This window comes from Lagopus leucura, unplaced genomic scaffold (assembly GCF_019238085.1).
Source record: "Lagopus leucura isolate 7727_CA_CO unplaced genomic scaffold, USGS_WTPT01 Super-Scaffold_100021, whole genome shotgun sequence".
In the NCBI taxonomy this organism is placed as follows: Eukaryota; Metazoa; Chordata; class Aves; order Galliformes; family Phasianidae; genus Lagopus; species Lagopus leucura.
The window spans coordinates 1,684,787-1,709,178 of NW_024962274.1; the positions used below are offsets into that span (position 1 = coordinate 1,684,787).

The 24,392-nt window shown below is 45.9% G+C and overlaps 1 protein-coding gene across 2 annotated transcripts in view; it reads left to right on the top strand.

Annotated features, from left to right (window-relative positions):
• The first annotated feature begins 23,557 nt into the window (after positions 1-23,557).
• Positions 23,558-24,392, top strand: part of TP63 (tumor protein p63) — a 97,385-nt gene continuing 96,550 nt past the window's right edge. For both annotated transcript variants that reach the window (XM_042878484.1, XM_042878486.1), the window contains exon 1: positions 23,558-23,714. In XM_042878484.1, the coding sequence (XP_042734418.1) occupies positions 23,653-23,714 (62 nt within the window). In that variant the 5' untranslated portion in view covers positions 23,558-23,652. The remainder of the gene's footprint in view (positions 23,715-24,392) is intronic.

Below are 24,392 nucleotides of genomic sequence, written 5' to 3' on the forward strand. Positions count from 1 at the left end.
GGTTTCCTTGATTTTGGAACTGGACCTCTTTTTCTTTTCTTTGATTTACCTGACATCACATTAAATTAGCTATTTTTCTTTTATGGGGTAAGGATTGTGCCTGGTTAATTCAAGTTTGCATTGCCCTTAGCCTTGATTTAAGATGTCCAAAATCAGAAGATAAGGTTGTGTAGTTCAAATTATTTGCCACAGTTTGTGTTCTGTTTTGATTCGGCTTGTGTGCTGGTGGAGTTGCTGTGGTTTGTGTAAGACAAACTTAAGTGAGTAGAAGGCACAAGAACTGCATGGCCCTGCTGGCTTTTTTTCACTGTCCTGATGCATTCTGCAGTAAGATTGCCTCTCTAATAGGCCAGTTTATGCCCAAACAACTCAGATAACTTATAGTTCCTATACGTTAACTTGAGAGAAATATAACTTCAGAGTGAATGACGATGACTTTCCAAGAAGGAGAGGGTGGATTGTGGTGGGAGGCATGTGAATCATGATGTGCTGATTTTAGGCAAAGGTTGATATGTCCAGAAGTGAGGCAAGGAAAGCAGGTGATACATCTTGTAATAATCAAGCCACAAAATGTTGCCACAATTTCTTAAAGCCTGTGATGTTATAATGATCAGGTTCAGAGCATTTGTCTTTGTAAGGCATTGGCCAAATTCCTCCATTATCAACCCAGGTTGCCTCACTGCCATTTCTACTGGAAACACCTTTTAAGAAAAGTGTTTCCATGCCCATATTTCCTGTAAATAGTCAGCTCCAGGTCCTGATATGTAGCCAATACATTCACATGGCTAGCAAAGTAGAATTGGAGAGGAAAGAACATTTATACCACTTGGGTAACTCTAAGATATGTTTAGATTCATCCTGAGAGGGAGAAAATGCCAAAACACTCATTAAACTAAGAGTGCTTTTTTTTTTTTACAAGCACAATACATTGACCTGGAAATGGTGAAACTTCTGTAATATGTTTGATTGAAATAAAACATTTCCACATTTCCTTCCTCAGGTATTCAGTATTTCTAAACAATTCTGAAATTCTGAAAGTAGGTTTAAAATGAAAATTTTTGGCTGGCTTGGAAATTTATCTTCAGTTATGTTTGAACTAAGAAAGGCAAGAGAAAGAGAGAGAAGAGTGGAACCAGGTGGTTTTGCCATGGGAGGAACCAGGTGGTGTTGCCATTGTAGGGCATAAAATAGGGATCTGTCAACTGGAAATGTGAGCCAGGCAAGATAACTATAGGCAAGAAAAGTGCCATTTCAGCACGTTACTCCTGTCCAGAAACAAAGTGACTGGGTGTGCACCACAGTGCCTGGAAATGTGGCCTCATGGTTTCTGGAGCCAAGCTGATTTGTGCACCATCAGCACAGAAGTATCTGTGCTGCCCTCCTCAATAGTGGTAATCCAAGGCTGCCATGTGCACGGCCTTCTCAGGCATCTCTGTGTCTCAATGTTTGGGGGAAATTTAGTCTCAATCAAGATTGGATGGCTGCGGATCTCCTGGGGAATCGATCAGAATAAGGTTCCTGCATTTTCTCAGTTGTTGTTGTTGTTGAAAGAGGGTGCCATTTTTCTGGAGAGGTTCTCCTAGCCTGCATATGGAAAAGGAAGAAACAACAAAACTCTCCTACCAGGGACAGGAAAGGCTGGTAGTGGTAAGTGCCAGGCATGGTGAAGAGCAAGAAAGCTTCCAAGGTCTTCTCTTATATTTTGTCAAATCCCTGACTGGCTTTTCCACAACTCGTTCCTCGTACCTTATAAATAATACTTAAGTCAACACAGACAATTGTGGCTACTGGTAAAAACCACAGAAAGCAGTTAAACACAATGGAAATGACTTATTCTACCATTTGTTTCTGCTTTGGAACAAGAGAAAAACTTATGAAAAGAAGTGAGTCATTTTTTTTCATCCATCTTGGCTTTTGTCTGCTCAACAAAGTGTCCTTTTTGTGCACAGTTGTGGTCTTAACGTTTTTGTTGCTTTTTATTTATTTACTTTTTTTTTTTTTTTTTTTTTTTTTGCTTTGCTTTGCCTTCTTGGTTTAGGATTGTCTCCCAGTGACAACTGTTAGCACCACAGAGCTAGAACCAGGTAAAAGACGAAGAAAACCGCCATGCCTTTGGGGCAATAACTCTGCTACCTTGCCAAGAAACATGTTTGGCAAGTTTATAAGCCAAGGTGGAGCTGAAGTTCCCTGAGCCCTTCTGCCCTCCTTGAAAGATGTCAGGTGGGAACCTCAGCAAACCTAATATATTGAGTAGTATCTCCAGGTCTGGGCAAACTGGTTCAGGTAGAAGAAATTGCAGCTCGTACTGAACCTTTGCCCACTTCTTGATAGGCTCAGCCTGAACGGTATCTTCTTCCACCTCACAAACCCAAATCTGGCACATGCCTGTCCTCAGAACTGAACTTTCATAGATGATGTGAAAAGTATGGCTGATATCTTAAAATCTTTCTCTTGCATGTCTGCACCTCTACCCTCCCTTGAGGTTAATTGTTTGAACATCAGCCAGTATTTATTCCATGCATGCTAATCTTGGACTGGTGTGGGCTTCAGGCCTTCACTAGAGCATTACTCCCCACAGGGCCACAAACCAACGCATCCCTTTGGCTTTGCTAAGAGTGCATTAGGAAGTAGGGGCTGTGGAGATGCATGTGGTTAGCCCAAGCAGCCACTTGTCATTTCTGGAGAGTCTTTGTGGTTTTTGTGAGGAAAGCAATTTAATGGTCTTCCTCTGAGTTGACTTAGAAAAATTAGAGTGGGGGCCTGCGTGGAGAGAGGTGGAGTGGTTGATTTTTAACCTTAAGGCAATCTTGGTAATTATAGCTGTGTAGACAACTGATCTTTGCAGGGTAAGTTATCTCTAACTTTTCTAGTTGTATTAACCACAACTCAGTGCTGAAAGGGTAACCAGGCACTCGCTCAGCCCTTGTGCCAGCTGCTCTAGGGAAGAAAAATAATTAGCCTGACTTTGTGAAAGGATGTTTGACCTTTTTGGAAGGAGCTGACCTCCTGAGATGTGTTTCATGGCATGGGGAGCGTACGTTGACCCACCTGTATAAAGAGCTGAGCTAAGGAGAAGTCCCACTGGAGAAGTAGCTGAAGGACATCTATGTTATATATGGAAGAAAAGCTACAAGAGCAATGAAAGAAGGCTTAGAAGAAAGAAAAAGTTTGAGGCAGAATAATCCAATATATTTTCTGGCATAATGTCTTCTGATATTTATCTCTTTTGTATTAAAAAGAAACAAAGGGGTGAAGAGCAAGGGTATGTACTACATCCCTGAAATATGAGGTGGCCTTCACACTAGGGATATCTGTGTCCTTTTTTCCAGTCAACAACAGGATGACATCAATATGGGCAGTAGAGATTTTGGGTTAAGGTAGTTCAAAATCTAGGCTGTTCCAGCTGATTGGGTTATCCAGAAACTGCAACTGAGTCTGTAGACTCCTGTTGCCACTACTAAGGGGAGCAAAGGTATCACCTTCCAGCTGCTCAAGCTAGTAACGTCAGCAGCTCTTCTGGGCTGGAAATCAGATAACACAGCAATACTCCTCTGGCCTTAAACTCCTCTTAGAAGATGTTTCTAGGGTTCTTCATGCAGCTGATACCCTGTTGCACATCTTTGTTAAACATAGGGCCTTGTGTTTATATTTTTGCTTGCAAATGACAGGGGTTGGCAGGTTATCTGAATACGCTATCTCTGTCTATATTTGCCTACTTCCAAATCTGTTTACAGTGTGAAAGTGTCAATATTTTTTCCATGTAAGGTAATATAAGCAACTGCCTGGCTGTTGACTCAACTGAGGATTACTAATTTCAATAGCCAGTTAACACATCAGCTTACATTCCAGGTAGAAGCGTGGTGCCTGCTACTTCTGGGAAGCTAACTCTGCAAGCTGCCTGGAGCCCAGAGCAAAGTCAGGGCAGAGCACTGAGACGTTCCCTTTGGGCAGGGCCTCCAGCTTCCCAGTGGACAAGCTGGGCTGGTGGGGGATGCTCTATGGGATGCACTATTTCAGGGTCTCTTCATCTAGTTCTTTGGGCAGCAATTTCCTGAAATGTACCCACCATTTAATTTGTGGTGGGTAGCTGCTGGATTTCCTTTCCTTTTCCTAGTATGATATTATTGAACTTATCCCTCTAACTCACATCTAATGCAGTGAGAGCAGCAGGGCAGGCTTTGTGTAGATTTGTCAGGGTGCTTGTAGGGGACTTGCCAGCCCAGATCCCGCCTATCTAGGTCATAACTGAAATTCTTTTGTTATGTGGTAGCTGTGGAGTGCCTTTAGGAAATAGTTTGGATCTATCTTGCGCTGAGCTATGTCTTGCTCCAAGCAAACAGATATTGAGTCTGAATATATACAGTCTATGCAAGACCTGTGACTGCTCAGGAGTGCTTCTACACTCATTTACACATCTTTGAAATACCAGGAAGTGGCTTAGTAGAAATCCATCCTCTCCATTTTCCTTTACCTTAAAATGTTCTTGAAGTGATCATGAGAATGTAGCGTAGGCTGTCTGTATTTATCTATCTCTAGTTTGGTTTTTCATTTCTTCTGTCGTTATCCTGTAAAACACTGTGTATGCTTTTAAGCATGTTGTTTTTTGTTTAATTTTGTTTCCCAGCTTTGCTAATCCCTTTCTTTTGCACAGATGAGATTTACAGTTCATTTTTTTCCTAAAGGAAATAATGTCCCACAGAGGTCTGCCCTAGGATTGGAGGAGCTGCATGAGTGTTCTTCATTATGTTAGAAATGAGGGTTGATTAAGCTCTGCTGGAGTTAATTTACTTGTATTTCCTTGTAACAATAGAATAGATTTTTATTTATGTACTTGTTCTTGCAGTTTTACTGTGCGTATAGATAAAATGAGGTCAGAATCTAAATAGAAGATGTCAGGATATGGGTAGTTTGTGCACACATTCATGCTTTGCTGGCATTTGGCTTGGCATAAAATGGCTCTCATCTAATGAATGTTTTTGTCAGCTTCTGTGGAAAATATCCTAAACTTGTCAAGCCTATTCATATTATCTGTCAGTGCCAGGAGGGCATCCATTGTGCCCACATAGCATCTGTTTCGTGGTCCAATTACCCAGTGGAATGCAGTAGTAAGTGAAAAGCAGCATTGGAGGGCCAAAGTCATAGTTCAGGTATTGATACCCATACATTATTGATTGGACTAGATGAACTTCATGGTGTTTTTCAAATCTTTATGATTCCATGGTTATCAAAAACTCTGGCTGCCTTGGTGATTCACTGTATCTCTTGCACATAAAAGAACTTAACATAGATGGGCAAGGCAAAGAATGGGGCAAAGGAAACCTTGACCCTGTTTTTTGGTAAGGATCTATTGCACAGTTTCAGCAACCCTTCTGAGGTTGTGCTGGGAGACTGCAGCCAGCGTGGCTGTAAATGTGAGAGCATCCCTCCTCACTCTCCTCCAGAGCTGAGGACAGCGTTGTGTGGGAAGGAGGGCTGTGCAGCAGCCCTGCAGTCACTTCTTGAAGAAAAGGCTTCTTGGACCATCTGAGTCTGTCCAGAGATGGGAACCTTCACCTCCTGCTGACTCACCCTTGGCTCATTTTGACTAGAACCTTGATAGTTTGGACAGATTGTTTCTCTTTCAGTGATTAAAAGGTTACTCTCAGGGCCAGCTGGGGAGAAGGCGTGCTCTGAACCTTCTTGACAAGAGCAAGAATCTCCCTGCTTATCTCACTTGAAATCATCTATTTCACATTCATCATCTGAATTCAATTAAAAATAACCTGCAGCTGTAATTGTTAAGGGCTGTTTTTAACTGAGCACCCTTCATCCCAGAGACGCTGGGTTTTCCCCCTGAAGTTACAAGAGCAGGTGGTCAGTGGGAAATTCCTGCAAGCTTCTTTGTGTGGGGTTGCTCTTGGGGGCTAGTCACAGCATATCAGATGTGACTCTGCATTCATCTCTGCGGAACAGAAGGCTGATTTACTATTCCCTCCCATTTTTATCAATACCCAGGAAAAGCTATGTGAAATGTGGACTTATAGGATGCAGATCTGTTCTTGGGTTTTTGCAGTGCTTGTGCTGTATGATAAGAGCATCGTTTTATGATCACCTGCAGGGAAGTTGGTGTGATCTACTACTACAGTGTGGTGATGGTCTATGACACAGAGCCATTTTAGTTCATCTTGAATGCATAGCATAAGTTTCCTGAAACGTTTGTGTGACTTAGCATGGTTTGTATCACAAAACAATTAGAAATGAATGTGTTTGGAGAGTGTTTAAGCATTCATTCATCATCCTTCCCTTTTTTGTTAATGGAAAGCTTCCTGTTAAGAACTGGGTGAGGCACAGCCTTGCAGAAATGTTCAAAAGCAGCGTGAGAGATCCTTGCTTTTGTTCCTGTGGTGTGGGAAGTCTCTGAATTTTGGGCACCAGTACCTCAGGGTGAACTTCTGCAAAATGCACTCATCCACTGCGGAGACATAACTTATTGCAGGGGAGCAGAGGGCCCTGATTTGCCTCAAGTTATCTTTGCTTTTCTATTCTCTGTCCCTGTTACCAGCAACCCTGGTAGAATTTCCTATGCATTTTTTCTTTTTAATTAGACTGAATATTTGTGGAAAACTTAAGCCTCAGTGGTTTAGCTCTCCTCTCTGACTAATAGCAGAGAAAAATGTTAAAACTTGTTACTCTCTTTTTACTCTGCTTGGCACGTAAGAAGTAGTAGTTTACTCAGAGAAAATTTGGAATAGAAACTCTCTTGATTTCACACAAAGGCTTTGAGTGTTGTGGTGAAAATGGCTTTTGATTAGATGAAGTCAAAAGCCCTTGAAATGCTCATATGTGCAGTGTAAGAAGTGGAATCCTTCTCTTCCAGCTTGTCATCGCTGCATAAATTTGAGCTCTGGGTACTGCTTTGAAAAAGCTTTGGATCCATCACTGCTCCTGGGGCACAGGAGGCAGGACAGCTTCTCCACTGCTGGTTTACTTGGGCAACAGGGTGGCCTTTTTCTGATTCATGGGCCAACCCACAGTCCACTGTGCATCTCTCACCCCAGTTAAATAGACACCTTCAATGAGGAGCAGTTCTGTCCTCACCCTCCCTCCCCCCAACTGAGTCTCTGCTTGTTGCACACTCCCTATTTTGTGGCTTGAGAAGCTGTATTTCTGCTTCAACTGAGGAATTCAGCCTCCTCCTTCCCTGCCTCCTCTTCCCTTAATGCAACCAACCATACTAAGTTGAAAAGATACTTGGCATCCAAACTAACACACCCGTGCTGTAGCTCATCCAACTTTACGTCTCCAGAGCAACTAATCCTGCAACCCACTGATGACTTTTCAGTGGCAGTATGGGAGTATCTCTGGGGCTGGGGTACAAGTGTGCATCTGTTCCTTGGAGTTCAGCTCCCATTCAGATATCCTTCCCTACAAAAGCACTGCTGGTTGGTTTCATTGCAGCACTTTGGAAGCGTTTGCAATCAGTGCTGCACTGCAGCTGAAGCCAACACCTGTGTGCTGGGGAAGCTCTGCTAACCCACCTGCTCTGGGCAGCTCTTCCTTTGCAGGCTGTGAGCTCAGTGTTGCTTCCTTCTACAGAAAAGCCACCAGCACCATTTCCCACTTATGCCAGTGGGAGAGAAAGACTCATCAAATGAATGCATTCCCATGCTCTTTTCCTCCCCTGCTGAGATAGACCACAATTTCTTCAGCTCTTGCTTCTGTGATTGGCCAAGACAATGAAGCCTATGGCTGTGGTGACGAGTGTGGGTTTTTTTGTTGGTGGTGGTTTATTTTTCCTCAAATCTTTTTATTTCCCCAGTGTGCCTTATTGGGGCTGCAGTGCATAGAAATCCACAGCAGAGAGATTCCCTGGCGAAGGAACGGATTCCCTGCCACCTAATAAAATAGTCTGCCCCATAGGTACTTCTACACCCAATTTCATGAATGTTTTCATGTACCAATTCTCCTATCTATTAAAAGCTGAAGCACATTTACAATCTTCCCTTTAAAGAGCACAAGGCACTTGTAGTACTTGCTTTTTGCCTTGCCATCAAGTAGCACAGAACTGGTAGGAAATCGGATTCTTTCTGAACCTCGGCCAGCAGTAATGGGAAACTGGCTAGCTCTCTTGCAAAGCCAGAGGGGAGATTTAGGTTGGATTTAGGCAGAAATTCATTAATCAGAGGTGGTGAGGCCCTGGCACTGCTGCCCAGAGAGCTGTGGGTGCCCCATCTCAAGGTGCTCAGAGACAGGTTGGATGGACCCTAGGCAGCCTGAGTTGGTGGGTGGGGGGCAGCCAGCCCACGGCAGGGAGTGGAGCTGGGTGGGCTTTAAGGTCCCCTCCAACATAAGTCATTCTGCAGCTCTATGAAAGCCACTGCCTTTTGCTGAAATCTTTGTGAAGGAAGATGGGAACTCAGCCTTTGGACGCTGTAACACAGTGAAGCAGTTCCTGAAGAAAGGCACCTTTCCAGCTTTCTGGAGGATTCTGTTCATGTGCTTCAGGGGTGTAAGTAGAAACACTTTCTTCTTTTTGTTACGCTTGAGAAAATGGCTACATCCTTGCTGTTGATTTTAGTGCTTTTTTTCCTTTCCTGCTCTGCTCCCAAGATTCTCCCCATTTCAATCAAACACCATCTTTTGTGTATATATAATAGATAATTTTATACAGGATAGTTTTCATTCACTGATTTCCAGAAGGTATTGTTCAAGTGAGAAGTGCTGCACCATCAGGATGCAGTTTGCTGTGCACACCTCACCTGAGCCAAGGAGCCTCTCCCTGCCACAGCACTTTGCCCATTTCCATCTGTCTGATACCTCTTAAGGGATGTGTGGACATCTCCTAGAGCTGGTTGAATCCCAAGCTACAAGGCTTTACAGAATCATTCTAAGCAGTTCAGTAATGTCCCTTCACCCTGTGCTGATCACATGGCCATTTCAAATGACTCGAGCATTTCACATTTTTGTGTAATCTCCTTAATATGGGGGCACTTTGGGTGCTCTCAGATTTCAGGGAGTTCAGGGTAATTTTAACTTGCTGCAACACTACAAGTTTCCACAGATCTGAGCACAGAGATCTGGTGGGCTTTGGGAAATGAGTGGCTAAGGAGGCAGCAGGTCTATCTGCCCTTCTTTTGGATCAGGCATTAACTGAACAAATATTGTTATTGCTTAGAGAAATAAAGGTGCCAGAGTGGCAGGGAGATGGGCACGTGCTTATTTGCAGATTAGACTGAATAGTGAAGAAACTTTTTGCTGGACAGTTGGACTTTTTTTTTACAAGGTTGCCATTCAGCCCTGTTTTATTGGCAGCATGTTAACACAGATTATTATGCAAACTCACTGAAATGCTTATCTGTGGTTTGCTGATGATGATCTATAAACAGTTCTAATCTCCCTGCCTCCATATCTCTTCCTTCTGTGTTTTGTGAAGTGTTACAGGGGAACACTCTTCAGTGTGGATGTTTCCCACCCTTTTATTTTCCAGCAATTTTGGGAAATGTTTGGAGCTCTGGTCATCTGGTCAGACTTCATCTTTGATCATCCACTGATTCTTAATGATTTTATTGAAGTGGATTTTTTGAAGAAAGAGCTAAGCTGTGGATTCAAGTTTATTCCAGTTTTAAAGTAGGCAGACTAATGGAAGGTAGACCAAGGCAACACACACAGCTTTGTTAATGCTACTCATCCAAAGCTGGATGATGTTGAAGCCTGGAGATGTGCTCCAGGCAGGGACCTGGTGAGCTTGGTCTACTGCGACAGCTCTTCAGACCCTGCAATAGACCAGGCTTGGTCCCTGTATTCAGAGCTGTAAGGAAGAGCAGAAAATATGGCATGTGAATTGTCACGTTTCACCTGTAGGCTGATGAGACTTGCAGGGGCACCAGCTCTGCAGGATACAATCAGATCCCTCCATCCTGAGCACATCCAAACCTCTGCACAGGTGGGAATTATGTTAAATTCAGGATTGAATCCTGCAGAGCCAAGGCTGCCACTGCCTACACCTGGGAGAGACACAGGGAAAGGAGCAGCTCAGTCAGAAACTAGACTGCAGCTGACAGCAACCGATTGTCAGAGGCAGCCTAATTTAATTAGAGCTGAACTGGATCATTATTTAATGAGATCTGAGCCTAATTAATTTTTGGAGTCACAGTAAGGAAGATGCTTTGTTCCTTTTGAATAGATAATTAAGTGAGGCACACATGGGCACTCTGTGCTCTGCTGCATTTGCAAAGGATTTGTTCTTTTTCTTATCTCCATCTTATTTGTATGAGCACTTTGGAATTAGGAATTAATTGTTTCGTTGCTGCTGATGTTGGGTATAATTATCTTGCTTTAGAAAGGCAGAATTTGTCTAGGACCCAGGGCTTTGTCTCCCAGAGCACACTGAGCAGAACCACTCTTGAGGTTGCAAAACCAAGGCTGAGTTACACGGAGATGATGCGTTGTCTCCAAAGTGCTGTGAGCTCAAGGTGCTTCAGGTCAGGAACAGAATAGCCAAGCAGGAGGCACTGCGGAGGGCAGGTGATGGTGTTTCACAATGCCGCTTTCAGTCGATTTCCCAAGGTAGACAAGGTAAATTTCACGTGGCTTATCCTCATCTTCTGTTCTGCCAGAGCTGAACGATGCACCACCGTGCTCAGCTGCCTGTCTCTGGCAGGAGGAGATTCGGTTTGTTCCTGTTTTATTTGTACTGGTGCTGATGCACCAGATCAGAACAGCCTGGCTGTTCCCCACACCCATAGAAGCCCTGGGGATTCGGACATTTGCAAACATATGTTAACATCTCAGTAATTGAAGTGGCGTTCATTTGCAAGCCATAGATTAATATTTTGAGTTTTAATGTTTCTAGAATAGTGTGTGAATTGTTCTTCCTTGGCACCAGCAATTAACCCGCAAGGTTCAATACCCAGCAGGTCATTTCCATTAGAAAGCACATGTTTGAGCCCAGCTTTCTTAGAAGGTATCAAGCTTCACAAGCAAAAAGGATTCATCAAGAACAAAGAGCTTCATGGTTCCTGGCACCTGAGTTAGTGTGAAACAGAGAACTTTCTCCATGATTTTTTTCCTCCTTTGCTTTGCATGCTTTTGAGGGCTCTGTTTGCTCCTTCACTGGACATGTGATGCAGCCACATACACCCATAGCATGAACCAGCAAGGAAACCTTGTGGCACTTGCAGGAGTCACTGACCATATGCCCGAGCTCTCTGCTGTAAAAGTTCCTTCATTGAAAATGAAGGTCATGGCTGTATGACCAGGTTAAGACATTTAAGTTTTAGTACACATTGTGTATCAAACACAGCAATGCTTGCCCTATCTCAGCTTGTCCCATCAAGGCAAGAGAATTGTAATGGTAACTCCTTTTGCAACCCACCCTTATTGAAAAGAAGAAAAGGAACAGCTCATACTGACAACTGATAGAAGCTGGCCAAATGCCTGCTGTATCTGTACACTGATTTTTGCCCCCATCCATACCTTTGGAGATCCCCTCCTATTTCAGCATCCTTCTAAGATGACTGCAAAAGAGGCCCTTCAGAGGGCTACTGCAGAGTAGCAGATGCTTCAAATCAGCTGCACAAACAGGGTGAGCTGCTGATCCATTTCTGCCAACTTCAGCTTCTACACCTACATTTTCAGCTTTGGAAGAGACCTGTGCTGAAAAATATCTTCAGATAGACCCTACAGCTTTAGCTCTGGGACTCCTTGCTAGGGTCTGCCTGTTGGATGCAGTCTGTTATAATTAGGCTTTCCTATTTTTAATTGCTCTAGGGCTGCTTTTCTAGTCACTGACAGTTATTGTTTTTTCCCCTACTCTTACACATCTCTTTACACCTTTCAGATGGTACAAACCCCTTGTATTTCCCCCAGAAACTCCTACCAAAAGCCATCCTGACATTCTCACCTCTAGGGCTCCCTGTTAGCCAGCTACAAAGTAGATCTGGCAAAATGCATTCCCTGTATCTTTGTGACTGGAGCCCTGGAAAGCCATGCTGATGGCCGCACTGGTTGTGTTCCTAGTGGGGTGAGCTTGACCCATAGCTGTTGGTGGATTATCTGACCCATAGATTTTGGTGGAGCTATGCTTCCTCACCTTTCCATGTGGCAACAGGAGCAGCAGCCTCAGGGCTCTTTGCCCTTTCTCTTACCCTTCCCAGCTCTGTGTCCCAGCTCTGCCCCTTTCCTGCACTGCTGGGAATTCTAGAGCTGCCTCGGGCACAACGAGGTGCCTCATGCTTGCCTTGATGTGGTGGCACAGGAAAGGCAAGGTGAGGGTGCTGAGGGTTGGAGCAAGAGAGCCTGAGAGAGCAGGTGCACTGCGGTTAGGGCAGATGACTCCATCCAGTTACTCATCTCCGAGCAGGTCTCCACTTATTCCTCTCTCTTCTTTTCTGGAAAGTTACTGTAATTCGCTTATTTATGATGCTTTCTGTCCCTGCAGGCGGGATGACTTGTTTTACTGCTATCCACTCACCTGTAAATCATTGCTTTAGGTCAGCTGCAGCATTCAAGGGCAGCCTGAACCTACTGAATACTGTCTCCAGCCCGGTTTGCACATTTCCTAACCATCTTGAAATGTGCAAGTAGTTCACATGCAACTTTACTGATGGTCTCACCTGAGGTGATGCTAGATGTATTTTGAAGGATGATGCACGTCCTCAGCACAGAGCCTGGCTGGGTCACACCTCACCTGAGGGAGTGGGTGGCAATGTAGTGTGTGTAGGCAGATGTGAGCTCCAGCTGGACAAAAGCCAGTGCTGGTCTGAGCTGTGTGGCTGTGGCTATTCCGGTGCCAGCATTACCGAGTATAAGGATATTCTGGCCAGGACTTTCAGCCAGGCTCGTGCAACTTACATGGGCTTTGGTCCTGGTCTGAGCAGGGCTCAGTGTGTCTGCTCAAAGTAGGGCAGAGCAGCTCAGCATACTTATCCCACAGATATGCCAAATGCATGTCTGTAGAAGCCAGTAATCGATCCCATCCAGATTCCTCACCATTAATCTTCATCTCCAGCTAGCATCACACGTCTTGAGGTCAACAGTGTTGAGATCAGCCAAAATCAATAAAAATCTACATTGTTAGTGTATCCTTAGTGCAGTGCAGCTGTCCTTGCTATGCAGGGAGCATAACTTAATCTCCCCGCATGATGTGTTGAATTTATTGCTTGGCGACACTCAGGGAATATAGAGTGGTGGTGGGTGGGGAAAATCCTGGCTTTTGATTCAGAATTTGTACTACAGCTGTGAGTAAAAACACACATCTGATGTGCTGACTCAAAGCACATGGCTCCCATCTGTGTTGCAGTCTCTCACCATAATGCTTTGCTTTCCTCCTCTCTGCACTTATTGATCCAGCTAGTTCCAGGTGGATGCAGACTGGGTGGAAAAAGGCATCAGGTACAGAAATAATATTGAATAAAACTGCTCATCAGTAGCAAGTCAGCAGTCTTTAATCCTTCCATGTAAGGGGAAAAAAAGTCATTCAAATTAAGAGATTGTTTTCCTTTTAACTCAGCTCTTGAAAAACGCCACAGTGAATGATTTCATCTCCTTAAGCAGATCCCCTCATCTGGCTCCCCGGCAGGCATTTGCTCAGCGTCTGTGCCACTCTCTGTGCACAAAAAAAAGCTGTTCACAATGTCGGCTCCTGCTCTAAGAGGGATTTCTGAATACCTTTTCCCCAGGCTGCTTGCTTGCTGAGTACACCCCAGGGCATGAGAAATGGGAAAGTAGCAACAGGGGAATGATACAGCTATAGCCCATTAATTAAAATGAAGAGGTTATCCCAGCAGCAAAAGCCTTAAATCAGTGAGAATTCTGCTGCGACTTGAATGAGGACAGAGTTTCATCCCAAGTTTATGTGCCATGTGTCCTGGCTTTGTGCCTGTGGAGCCTCAGTTCTGCTTATAGTTGGGTTTTACACTCTCATTCACAGACCATCCTTATAAGAGCCAGCTCTGGTCACCTCTCTGATGGTTACATCAAAGCCTAAACCAGGCACTCACCTGTGAGAAAAGGGAAGCCACTAGTCTGCAGGAGATTTGCACAGATAAGTAAGACTATGGCTTCTCTGAGGTCAAAGGGAGCTCAGCGCATGGCTGTGGAAAGCTTTGGGAGATCTTTGGAAAATGCTAAGCTTTGATCTACTTCTCCTTGAGGTCAAAGCAACTCCTATTATTTTGCTGCTGATTTGCTTGTGGGTTAAAGTTGAGCTAGAATTACGGAGCAGGACTTTCTGGCTTTAGTTCTGCAGCAAACTTCAAGGAAATCATGGAGAACTGCTTCTTTCCATCCCTGATGTTTCCTGCAGAGCTATTCTCAGTGTACATGTTGTCACCTTATGTGATTTATAATCAGTTGGAGTCCAGGACGTGCAAGCACATGGTTATGTGTATCCACACTGTGATCCCTTGCCCTGATGCCAGAGATAAATGCTTTGACTCTGGACTTCTATTATGTTCTCAGAACCAAACCACTCAGCAAGCCTGCCTCGTGATTCCACTCAACCCTGTCATAATGATTTTAGAAGGAAACCACAAGAAACGTGGTGGTTTTGGGTCTTCGTCAAAGCACAGCAGAATGGCGTTGGCTGAGCGTTTATTTATTTTTTAATTCACTTTAACATTACATTCAGAGTGAAAGTCTGGGCATATACCTAAGCAGACACAAACGTAAAGAAGGCCTTGCATATGGCTGTGGTGAGAAACCACTGGATCTCATCTGAAAACTTACTGGGGACACCAAGGAGAAGATAGTTCTAAATGCATGCAGCTATGTGAAATCCCACCATGAAAACCGTGTGCTCTTTTGGGTTATTCTGCTGTTTTTCAGCTCTTTTCTCTACAAAGCTCCATTTCTTTGGTATACATTCAAATTTTAGCTGCCATGAATCCAATGTTTGCTTCTCCTGTCCACTTTTTTCATGCTCTCCCCAGACTCAAAAACAGCCCAGCTCCCTCTGGCATAGCTGAAAAGCAGATACCTTCCTCTCCACATCTGGGTATGAACGCAGTGGCACGCTGCTGCTGTGGAATAAAATCTTTTTATGATGAATAATAGCTCTGGAACTTGCTGGGCATCTGACCGTTTGTAGTTAGTCAAGGAGTTGCCTAGGTCAGTGGCGGTGTGAGTAATTCTAAAACACTGGGCAGTTGCCTGGGTGGTGTGTAGGTGCCTGCACACCCCATAGCTCTAAGCATGCTTGCAGTGCTGTATGGATGGGGCAGGGAGGAGGTGGTATAGTCACCTGGCTGTATTTTGGGACATCAGACAGAGGTGCCGGGAGGGCGTTTGTGGGGCTGCAGTCTGTAGCAGCTTTCTCTTCCTGGGCTGACCACCATGCTGCTCAATTTGCTGCCAAGGACAAGGGTGGCCAGCCCCAGGGCTGACGCTGGTGCTAAGCAAGCGGTGCTGCACAGGGCATCTGGCTGGTGGAGGTGTTCTCTGTGACTAAGCAAGATCCAGGGCATCAGCCTTGAGCAGGTGACCTGAATTGTTCTTGTTCCTCTAGAGTTCCCGTGGTCCCAATGACACCTGGGCTGGAGGCCACCAGGAGGTAGCACTGATGGGGCTCTCAGTGCCCTGGTGAGTGAAGCCTGCAGTCCTTCCATGAAAGCAGACGTAGCAAAAGCCCTCTGGGATTAATAACAGCTGGCCACATGTGCAGTGCATGCTTTCCTCTTCCTGAGCACTTTACACAAGGATCCTAATGAAGCCAACCTTGCACACCGCAGACTGAGCTCTCTTAGCGCTCTTTAACGGTAGGAGTTGTGAAATATTTGTTGCAGCTATAATTAGGGAGTTGAACAGATGGCAAGAGCTTAGTTATAATTAAAGCGTAATGCACAGTGAAATAGTCCAATGCAGCCAGTGATTCAGCGGCAACCAAAGAATTTTAATTCTTTCTTTGCTGGGCTTAAGCTTCAATTGCAGGAATTGAGACTTCGGGGAAAGTTTGTTGCATCACTTCTTACATAGGGACGTGGCTCTATATTAAAGGACTGTGTGGAAACTTTTGATTGCTATGTATTAAGTTATATTGTGTGGTCTTATTTACCTTAGTAACTTGAAATTCTATGTGAAAAAGGCATGTGAATTGTTTAAACAGCACAGAATCTGCATTTTGCAATCTATAATAGCAGAGACTTTTAAAGTCTGTCTGCCTAATAGTTGATTGTTAATGCTTTAGGATAAGTTATTTGGCAAGGCATTAATTAAATGTTCTTAAGAATACGTTTTATTTATAAAGCTGCTTTAAAAGGTATTATCAGTAATAATAATTTAATGCATATTTAATACCACTTTCAAGTATGGTTCATTAGACACCTTGTGCCATTAGAAGTGGAAGCAAGTGGCTAAGCTGTTCATTTTCTAGGAGACAGTGCTAGAACTGAGAGCAGGCAAAGAGCTGATGCAGACCCTGGGAGCTGAATGGCAATGCCTGTGGCATTGAGGCTTTCTGAATGGATGCTGTTTGAGTTGACTTGCACCATCCTTCACAGTTCCTACCCTTGAGGAGGGCGACTGAAGCAGTCATAAATGCTCCCCAGCTCTGTGCATATCCCAGATGTGAGGTCAGGAGGCAAATGGTGACAAGGTGGCCCTGTGCTTCTATACCCAGCGACGTGACTCAGAGTGACTGGGAGACCCTGGAAAAGGCTGTGGGAAGGCGGGGGGCTGAAGAGGTACTGAGAGGGGCTGGATTGTGGCTTTGTGGGGAGCAAGTAATAAGACAGGAGTGAGACCAAGCTCCGTTTTGCTGACACTTGTGCTTGCAGGATCAAAAAGAAATAAATAAATGGAAAAAGAAAAAAAGAAAAAGAAAAAAAGAACCCACAGCCTTATCTCCGGTCCCAACGCGAGCATTTCCGGCCTGCTGGCCTTTGCGACTGAGGCGGCAGCGCTCAGCAGTGACACGGCGCAGAGAAGCGGTCACGGAGCACGGCCGGGCGGGGCGGCACCGGTAGGTGGCGCTATAACGCACCGCCGTCGGCCCGGCCTCAGGGCGACCAGCGCGCGCTACCCCGAACGCGTGGCACCGCCGGAGAGGTCAGAGGTCAGGGGTCAGAGGTCACGGCCGGCCGCGCGAGGAGGCCTCCCAGGCACAGCGGGAATCCGAGCTCTGCGCACCCAGTAGGTAGGTGGGTGCTTGGGGAGCAGGGACCGGGTTTCTAAGATGTCAGATCGCCTCTGTGGTGGGTGAGTAAAAGTAAGCCAGCCTGCCTGATGCTCCTGGAGGAGCAAAGGTGGTGATCCAGGTGAGCTGGGCCCATGTGGAGTGCAGGCTGCTGCACAGAGGATGTGCAGGTTTGTGAGCTTCCATTGCTGGTGGTTAATGCTTTGGGGAATTTTTGCTTTAATTGCTACTGGTTCTCAGACTGGCTTTAATCCCATCCGTTTGGGTATGCCTGCAGGAGCTGTGCTTACACCTCGGATTGCAATAGAGGCACATAGCCTTAGTGCTGGGAAGTGGAGTCCTGCCAGGCAAGCAGTGAGTTTATTCTGTATCCTGTTTGGAACTGAGAAAAATCTGTTGAGCTCTATGCTATTGCATGGAGGATTTGGCAAAAAGACAGAGAGGTTTCTGCCTGCATGCAGATTATGCAGAGATGGGGAAACACCAGGGGACAATAGCAACAGTAGTGATACATTGCTGAGATTTAGCTCAGCTCTGACTCACAAGGAAAAGTTGGAGGGAGAGAACAAGGAGCGATGCAGCAGTCTTCAGTCTGCAGCATTCCTGTTTCCTCCACTGAGGCAAATGCCATCCTTGTGAGTGACTTTCACTCAGAGGGAGTCTCTCCATGTTGGCGACTTGCTGGAAGCTTTTTGCTTTACGTAGAATAAATTTCTCCTTGGACTCACTTATGGTGTGGTGCTGCTATGTGCCACTGACTTTCAGAAGCAGATAGGAATAGCCCTAATACCTATGCACTGACCTACGTGGCATCTGGTGGGAAAGCCTTCAGGTGGGAGCAAAGCTGAAGAAAACTCCGGGACGGACCTTGAGGTGAGAGGCTGAGGGTGAGCCTGTGCTAGGGGAGTGAAGAGAAGCAGCAGGGAGCTGCTAGCCCTGCCCTGCCACACACCCTGCAGGATGCAGCTCCCAGGGTTACTGGTAGCAACCTGAGCTTGACCCCACAGGGCTCGCCGCTGCTGTGTGTATTTGCAGCACGATTCTGGCCAGAATGCCAGACATGTCATGTGGCAGCTGTACAGGGAAGCCAAGCCTTCCACCTACACAGCTCCTGCCTCTGCTTTGATATGCAACCCAGACCAGACCCCATGGCGGAGCGTTACCACCTGTCCCAGCCCCGCTCAGCCTCCAACCCAGCTTTAGCCGAGCCTGGGGCCCTGCTGTGTCTCAGGAACGCCCTGGGATGGTGGCACAGCTGCAGGGACCTCCGGGAGGGAATTTCCCTCTGCCCAGCAGGTCTATCGCTCCCTTAAGAGCAATGGGAGATTCCCATTGGAGTAGTGCAGTGTCCTGCCAGGTCTTGAGGACAGGGCAGGGACTGGAATATACTGTTGGGGAGCTGACTGCAGTGTGGGAGTCTGCCTTTTTGTCCATGTTTCTGGTTTATCTCAGCCTCACATTCTTCCCCGTATCATAAGGACTGGGTTTGACTGTTCTAATGCAGGCCAGGGAACGGCAGTTGCAGTTTGGTGATGTCCTAGTACTGCTTTCTGAGCTGCTTCCTTCTGCTCTCTCTCAATAGAGAGAAGGGCCCTGATGTTTAGGAAGAGTCAAGAGAATCTCCTTCAATATTTATTTCCCTTCCCAAGATCTATGGTCAGCTCCAAGCCTGCCTTCTTGTCACCTCCTGAGACAGAGTCCTGGGGACCAATGGTCCAAAAGCAGTTTGTGCTTAATTACACTGTTTGCTGTTCCTTCTGAGAGCAACACCAGACTATACTGCTTCCTGCAAGTGGATGGTGCTCTGACCATGCAGATGCAACAGACATGTCACCAAAGGCAAACAGCTCTGAAAGTGGTTTTTGTTGCTTTCAGGAGGGTTTGAAGGGTGCCCTCCTTCATTTCTTCCTAGCTCTAGGTAACACTTAGCAGTCAACATGAGCATATTGCAGAGTACCACTGTTTGCTTGCACTGCAGACGAAAGGAGCTAGGGGAAAGTATTAAGTAAAATGGCTTTTTCTTCTCCCCCTTCAGTTTGCTATTCTATGAAGTCTCCTTCTCTCAGTGCAAGCAGAGCAGGGGCAAGGGTTTGCATGAGCACAAGGCCAGAAGTCTGACATTTGTGGAGAAATGGAACCAGAGATTGCTGTTACCTGGAGGCTTCTCCCACCACCGTGGTGTTTGGCTAGGTGCTCTGCGGCCTGTGAGGTTGCACACCTGTTACCCTTCCATTTCAGTGGAGTTGTTGGTAAGGTGTCTTTCCTCTGAGCTTAGTTCTGTTGCTGGAATTCCTAAAGCCTTAACATCTTTGAAACCTTTAAATATTAGTAAAAATTTAGTTGAAATTGGAAAATGTGTTCAGGAAGGATGTTGACATAGTGTGATCTTTTTCCCTCAGATAGCCAAAATAAAGATTTCTTATTGCCAGGAATGGGAAATTATTCCTCCCTCCAAGTTTTTTGAACAAAAAGAATCCCCAAATATCCCACGGAGTTTCTCACTTTTGAAAGAAATTCATTAAAAAAGAAAAAAAAATACAACCCACAACCACTCCTCTGGAAATCCCAAACTAGGAAAGAAATGTTTCATCCCCATAGTGTAGAGGGTGGGGCTGATTTCCCAGTAGTTGGGAAGGTGGCTGAGAGCAAAGCTGAACCTGCCTTTCCCCATCTGCCTGAGCTTCTCAGATGGCCCCAGATCCATGGCCCTGGAGCCACAGGGGTGTCAGGGAACTGCTGCTTTCTTTTTCACCCTTGTTCAGGACAAAGGTTGGCATGCATCTTGGCGCTGAATCTGGGTGGTGGCAAGTAAATCTGTAGCAGTCCCTGCTAAAACATACACATACGAGAACCGTATGGAGAGGGTGCATGGAGGGGTAATGACAAAATAGAAAAACAGACAGGAAACAGCTGTGGGATTTCCCAGACGTGGAAGCAGCAGTGACAGAGCAATGCCCCGCATTCTTGCCCACCTACACACATGCTTCCTCTACATATCCCCATGCCGCCAGCTCACCACAAGCGCTGTGGGCAGGGTTGGAAATCCACTGGCCAGACAGATCCCCGACAGCCTGGCTTCCATCATTCTCCTGCAGGGCATGCATCTGTTGCTGCTGGGTTAGCACTGCTCTCGGAGCAGCCTGCAGGCATCCCAGAGTGGGCAAGGAATGCTGGGGATGTCATAAGCCCCGTTTCCTCTTGAGTTGCCCACCTTTGAAGGCTGCTACCACAAGAGCTTCATTTCACAGCAGATTTTCTTCAAGGCAGCACGAATGGGGTTGGCCAAATAATGGGGGAGCCTCCCAGCTATACACAGAGCTCTGGCAATAAGCATACGCCCACCCTGGGGCTTGTGATTCCACTGCAGGCTGTGGAGCACAAGGAGCGCCCTGCAGCTGAAGGGAGGTTAATGCAGTCTAGCTGCAAATGCAGATATCTACATTGGGAACCTTTGGCTCAGCATTGGCTGCAAGCGAAGGGCAGGAGGAAAGATGGGGTTAGATTGTTGCAGGTAGTTGTTGCCTGGCTGTCACCCATGGCTTCCCGTGGCTCTGCTTTTTGATGGGAAAAGCAAGCAGTGGACTTTTCAGCCATTTCAAAGAATATCTAGATCTTGGGGGGAAGCTGAAAACGTCCAGCTCTCTGGGAAAAGGCAGCCGCGTTTTGCATGTGCTGCCAGCGTGAGCCAAACTCTGAACCATTTGCATTTGCCCAACCCTGGATGTGAGGACTGGTAAGGACTTTGGGCAGCTGGTGGCCCTTTTTGAAGTTTTTATGGAAATGTCCTTGCTAGACATCCCCTCCCATCAATGCCGTGCGAGCGAGAAGAGAGCCCTGCTCTGAGCTCATTACAATTATGTGGTACTGCTTTTTAAAATTAATTAGTTTTTTTCAGGAGCAGATATTCTTTTGGTGTGAATTACAAGCTGGAGACTGGCTGCCTCATCTTGACTGGGGTGCTGCTAGACGTGTTTGGCTCTCTAAGCAGGAATCACAGGCTGAGTGGTTTGGGCTATAACAAACTTGGGCTTAATGTGACTGGGGAACCGAGGAGCACATGGAAAGGCACGTGGATGTTGGACGATCCTGGCAAAATTTCTTTAGGTGTTGCAAAGAAAGACTTTTTGCACCATTGCTGCTGTGCTGTGTTAATGAGGTGTAAGAGCAGAGCTGAAGTTCATCTTTGGCAGCAGCGGCAGCCCAGCAGCTCCAATCCCAGGAGCAGCCCTTGGGATGTCTTGACTGACCTCATGGTGTTAACTGGGCAGTGCCAGGTGAGGAGAAGGGCTGAGAGCAGAGGGGCAGGTCTGAATCGTGGGGTGGGAGTTGTCCAGTCTTTCCCTGCTTCCAGCATTTTGGTTTTGGCACCCACGTCACGCTGGCAAAGGCTTCTCTAGTTCCAATGGAACAGCGCATGAGCAGTTCCGTTTTCACACAGCATTTCTTTTTCATGAGACTTCTCTCTTCTGAGCTGAAATCTAGCAGGAAATACAAACTCTTCCAGAATGGACACACTCATAACAACTTGCATAAAGCTATGCCTGTTCCGCAAGGGCATGGTAGAAGAGATCCAGCAGGCTGCTGGTCTGTCTCTTGGGGCAGGCAGAAGCTCTCAGCAGTGTACTCCTGTGGACTGGAGCAAGAGGCTGAGCCCAGCCTGATGCCTCTCCAGCCAGGCTGATTGTCTGCACTCATGAGGATTGAAGCCGGATCCTAAGGCCGGGAGAGCATGGTCTCACACTCGTGCTGAAATGGAGTGCATGGGGAGATCTCCTTGTTCTTTGCCTTCAGTACAGGGCGATTGTTCAAAGCTTGCATCTCCTCAGCAGCACAGCCTGCTTTGGCTGTCCTTACACTTCTGCATGGTGCAGAGTTGATGTTTTATGCCAGTCAGAAGCAGTGTCTAGCAGCAAGGAAAGCCTTAGCTTCAGTTAATAAACACGTTGTTCGTGTCCAGCCTCTCTTCCCTGGTCAACACCACTTAGTTGCTTGGGCTTGAGCAGGGATCAGCACTACGAGTTTGCAGGATTCACAATTCACAGATGTTAGGAACTATCAGGCTGAGTGTGGGTGGAGAATGTCAAGTCCGAAATAGCTCCCCTGGCACAGGCAGCAAAGAAAATGTTTCCACATGACATTCTTTGAACCAGAATTTCCTACAGGGAAAGAGCAGAGAGAAAAATAAGAGTCAGTCGCTGCCTTCTCAGAGGGCTTCAGGTTTTTGCTCAGGACTTTGGCATTCGTGCTGACATCAGCATGAGAGATGCTCAGTAGGTGAGCAATGGAGCAGCACCCTCTGTGTACACAAACATACATGTCTGCTGCAAGATGCAATCCCATTGGGTCATAGATACATGGATGCTATTTTTTCCTGCTGGAATCCATTTTAATTTAGCTCCTGATTCATATTTCATTCATTCTCCAAAACCACAAAACCAGGATAGGTTTACAGCCTGTGCTATTTAGATGAGTTATGGAGGGGGAAAAACAGGGGAATAAAGCAGGTTGCCTTCTGAAATGATGGTCTGAGAGGAAAAAAAAAATAAGAAAAGGCAAGGTGAAGGGATTAGAACTGCCCTACTTGGTTTTCAGTTTACTTCAGGAAAATCTGATCTTCCTTTCACCTTAGGTAATGATGGACTTAATTTTGCTCTTATTTCTTCAGACTTTAGTGGTTTGAAGAAGACATCAGCCCTATTTTCTTTCTTCGTACTTCTCAGCATATTTGAAAGTATTGTATCACATGGAAAATATATATTTTCAGAATGCTAACACAAATATCTCAATTTTCTTTGGGGAAAAAAAAACACATAAGATATGGAGTGAAACATTAACAATTACCTCCCCCCCCCCCCCCCCCCCCCCCCCCCCCCGGCCAGGGAGGGAAGAAATGAAGGGGGGACAGAGGCACAGAAGTTCAGAGCTAAATTTAAATGAGGAATTTCCCCGTATTTTGTCATTCTGCTTTTGAAACTACAACCACAACAGACAGTTTGAACTGCGTCGAGAGAGAGACTGAAAAAGAAAATTTCCCCAGGCTGTGTCATGCAGGTATTGGCCCCAGGGAAGCTTTTAGAGCGCGACAAAATGCAGTGCGGGCAGGGGAAGCTCCAGCCAGCTGGAGCTGAGGATGACCAGCGGCTGTGGCAGTTTGCAAAATCGCAAGGGCTGCCAAAATTAAACTGTGAAGTCAGGCGGGAAGGCAACCAATGGCCGACGAGATCAGAAGTTCAGCGATGCCCCAGATGAGCTCCCAACAACAAGTGCGGCCGACATACACCGGAGTTTATTAAGGATGTTGAGAGGAGGGGAAATATTGGCGCAGAAGATGCCCAGCTGGTGAGGAGGGACGGGTGGTGATACTCAGGTCACTTGATGAATCCCATTGGCCAAGCCCCTGGGAGATCCCACCCATCTGCAAGTGCAAAATAAATCTCTAAAGTTGTATCTGGCGTACCACTTGACCTTATTGCTTTTGGCCGGCTGGCTTTGTATCTATTTATTTATTTTTTTGCCCGTGCCCTCAGAGGGGCTGGAAGGAGATGAATTTTGAAGCGGCGCCGTTCAGCACCTTGCAGTACTACCCCGATCCCTGCATCCCGCGGTGAGTCCCGGGCGTGACGTCGCCCTCTCCTATCGCGGCTCTGATCTCTGCGACTCGTGTAATTGTTAACTTGCTGCTATCGGCCGGGGGCAGCTGGGCTGCACGCGGAAAAAATGTGCCGCTCTCTTCATGCTCAGTGGAGCTTACTATTATTTTTGGCTTTCTAACAGGTTACTGTTTAATTATAGGCATCCGCTTAAGATATCGGCCTCTTCCTCTTTGGCGTTAGAGGAAAAATATAAGATAAATAACCTGAAAGCTGATAGCGTTTTGGAGGTGAAGGTTACTCAGAGCTTTGGGAAGTGCACGGGTTGCTGTTACTTTCTATAGCAAGATATATGTTTGTTTGTGTCTTTAAGTGAAAAAACTCATGGGAAGAATATAACCACAGAATCAGTCAGGTTGAAAAAGACCTTAAAGATCATCGAGTCTAACCTAAGCTCTGAGATTTGGGAATTGAAAAGATAAATAAATCGTTTAAAAGATCCAGAAAGGAAACTCCTTCTAAGGGAAAGCACATTTCAAAGAATATATTTTCATTCTGTTTAGCAGCCAGCGCAGAGCCTGACAACCACTCTTATTTTAGCTTTGTTGTTAAGCTGAGTTTTAGAACTTTCCAGCAGATAAAAGAGCGTGTCTGCACGAGGTATCACGGTGTCACATTGTCGGACTGTTTGT